The sequence below is a fragment of the Camelina sativa genome, chromosome 14 (assembly GCF_000633955.1).
Source record: "Camelina sativa cultivar DH55 chromosome 14, Cs, whole genome shotgun sequence".
In the NCBI taxonomy this organism is placed as follows: domain Eukaryota; kingdom Viridiplantae; phylum Streptophyta; class Magnoliopsida; order Brassicales; family Brassicaceae; genus Camelina; species Camelina sativa.
Window position 1 is genome coordinate 14,052,888 of NC_025698.1, and position 3,142 is coordinate 14,056,029.

General features: G+C 39.1%; 1 protein-coding gene across 1 annotated transcript in view; it reads left to right on the forward strand.

Moving 5' to 3' along the window:
* The window catches only part of LOC104741415 (poly(A) polymerase I-like), a 3,740-nt gene extending 1,414 nt beyond the window's left edge, over window positions 1–2,326 (forward strand). The window contains exons 5-14 of the mRNA XM_010462277.2: window positions 45–130; window positions 359–489; window positions 583–655; window positions 755–800; window positions 888–997; window positions 1,091–1,198; window positions 1,301–1,360; window positions 1,465–1,526; window positions 1,605–1,926; window positions 2,010–2,326. Of these exons, the coding sequence (XP_010460579.1) occupies window positions 45–130; window positions 359–489; window positions 583–655; window positions 755–800; window positions 888–997; window positions 1,091–1,198; window positions 1,301–1,360; window positions 1,465–1,526; window positions 1,605–1,926; window positions 2,010–2,207 (1,196 nt within the window). The 3' untranslated portion in view covers window positions 2,208–2,326. The remainder of the gene's footprint in view (window positions 1–44; window positions 131–358; window positions 490–582; window positions 656–754; window positions 801–887; window positions 998–1,090; window positions 1,199–1,300; window positions 1,361–1,464; window positions 1,527–1,604; window positions 1,927–2,009) is intronic.

The following is a 3,142-nucleotide window of genomic DNA, read 5'->3' on the forward strand; positions in this document are numbered from 1 at the left end:
TTCTTTCGTAACACAATTAAAGTTTTAATCATTACTGTGTGTGTAGGTACGGAAAGTATTTCCCAGCTGTCAAATTGTTGGAAGACGATTTCCCATTTGTCATGTTTATGTTGATGACATTATCATTGAGGTTTGTTCAGCATTTCACTCATCTTACTTGCATTTCGTATCTTTTTATCAGTTAAGTACGCGATAACTTAATGGAGGGTTCTTTGATTAGAGGCTGCTGCTCACAATTTCTTTCTCATAATTGTTCCCTAATGAATAGAAAATTTAGTCAGAAAGAACACTTTTTCTTATCTCTCTTTCTCTCATAAAATTGCATGCCAAGGTTTGATGGAGTTCTTACCTTTAACAGGTTTCAAGTTTTAGTACTTCAGCAAGGACTGGTAAAGCGCCCAATAAAAATTTGAGAAAGCCTGCGGGCTGCAATGAGCGTGATTATATCCGTTGGAAGAATTGCTTACAGCGTGATTTTACAGTCAACGGGTAGGCAGTACCTCTCTACCTGTGATTCAGATTTATTTGTGATTTGATATCCATATGCAGCATTCTTGAGCAAGCATATTTTCGATTTCTCAGGTTGATGTTTGATCCATCGGAGAATGTAGTGTATGATTATATAGGAGGAGTTGAAGATTTAAGGAATTCTAAAGTAGGTTTTGCATTTTAAGCTACCATGCTTTATAGAAATCAACTGACATGTGAATGATTTGGTATCATCAGTCCTAATCTGTCAAAGTTTGCTATGTAGGTGAGAACAGTATCTGCGGCAAAGCTTTCATTTGTCGAAGATACAGGTTGGTTGCAGATGCAATGTATAATTCATTGATATGAAATCTATCTGTTTGAAAAGGCTTCAAAAGGTAACCGTGTTCACTTTACAGCTCGCATTTTACGTGCAATTAGGATTGCAGCGAGGTTAGGATTCAGCTTGACCAAAGACGTTGCTATTTCTGTGAAGGAGCTTTCTTCTTCTTTGCTGAGACTTGACCCTGTATATCTCGTTCCCTTCTCTTCCCTCCTGTTCGTTTTTTTTAATGTTAGCTTAGGACTAATCATTTTCTATTGTCTTCTAATAATTTTGCAGTCAAGGATTCGGATGGAAATCAATTATATGCTGGCTTATGGGTCTGCAGAAGCTTCTTTACGCTTATTATGGAGATTTGGGCTCATGGAAATTCTTTTACCTATCCAGGTATGCTGATATTTTCTCAAGCAGTGTGGTGTGGCATTATCGCGTGAACATTGACTTGAGTGCTTTCCATTGTTCACATCTAAATAACTTATCTGTTCACAGGCATCTTATCTGGTTTCGCAAGGGTTTCGGAGGCGTGATGGAAGGTCCAACATGCTTCTGGTACATATTTTTTTGGCGTTCTCAGTTAGTGTCTAGTACTAGTAACACGAAAAAGTGAATTTATGGCAACATAGCGCTAACAGATTAAAGCCTTTCTGTTGCAGTCACTATTTCGCAACCTTGACCGACTTGTAGCACCTGATCGACCATGCCACGAGTTCCTCTGGTGAGAAATCTCCTTTGGTGCATCTATCTTAGTAATTGGTTTTGCCAAGTTAACAATATCGGGGACTAATGACCTCAGGATTGGGATCTTAGCATTCCACAAAGCATTGGTTGATAAGCCTCGGGATCCCACGGTAGTAGCTTGCTTCTGTCTTGCCATCTACAGTGAACTATCTTTAGCAGAAGCCATCAAAATTGCAAGGAGCAACTCTAAACCGCACAACTCAAACTTCCAAGAACTGTCCGGTCATGAGAAAGACATTGTTGACTCAAACAGTAAACTAGCGCAGCAGGTCTTGAACTTAGCAGAGTCTATAAGATCAGTTGCACGTAAATTGAATGATCGAGATTACATAGCTAACGCAATGAGCCAATACCCGCAAGCACCGGACTCTGATATGGTACACACATATTTTTAGTAAACAATAGCACCTACTGAAATGTTTCATGTCTCTTCATTGGGATTATTTATTGGTTTTCTCAGGTTTTCATGTCAAGACCTGTGTTGGAGAGAGTGGAGAAAATGTTTGGAAATGTAAGAAGAAAGGGAAGCCAAGAGAGAGATGGTGTCCCAAGTTTAGAGCGTAGGATAGATTACAAGTCTCTTGCTCTTGGAGACTTTCACGAAACACGTCGTGTATTTGCTAGGATTGTTTTTGATACCGTTTACCCTCCAACTTAATAACCCCACCAAATTTTTCTTTCAAATTCGTTGTAAGAAATTATCTCTTCAAATTTTGTAGTATTGGTTATAAAAACTTAAAAGCTAACTGTCAATTTTATCTCTTCAAATTTGTAGTATTGGCAGTGAATTTATATTGTCTAATTTATATGCGAAGTGGTAATCCGGAGAGAAAACCACGGCAGTTACTTTGGCAAACAATGGAGAATCTGGCAGTGGAAGGGTTTTATTAGAATAGATCAAGAGTGGTTTTGGGAGATTTCAATGAGATTGAAAACAACTCAGAAAAGTTTGGGGGTCCTTAAACCAAAATTTGTCAACTTTAGGAGGTTGTTGAGTATTTGAGGTCTTCATGAGGTTAAAGCATATGGTGGGCCATACACTTGGATAGGTAACAGAAGCACCGGTACCATTAAGTGCAAGTTGGATAGAGTACTGGCAACTGCAGATTGGAGAGAGCAATTCCCGAAAGCCATTGCGCAACTGCTTGACTGGGTGGGCTCTGATCATAAGCCATTATTACTCCAAACAGAAGACAATCGATGGAGGGGTACCAAACTTTTTAGGTATGATAATCGGTGGAGAACAAATGAAGAAGTTCAAAGGCTCATTCAACATACATGGCTTCATGAATGTCAGCAGTTACCACCACACCAGTTCAGAGAAGCACTGTTGAGATGCAGGAATAGTCTGTCTCGCTGGAAGTCGGACCAAAATCTTAATTCGAGGAAAAATATCCAGCAACTGTGTTTTGCTCTCCAAACAGCGTATGCTTCCCACCCTATTGATTTTCACTATATTACCGATTTAAAGCTTAAACTGCAACAAGAATACAGGAAGGAAGAGGAGTATTGGTGTTCCAAAAGCAGAAAACAATGGATGAATGTAGGAGACAAAAATACCAAATTTTTCCATGCAAAAACCAAGCAGAGAAG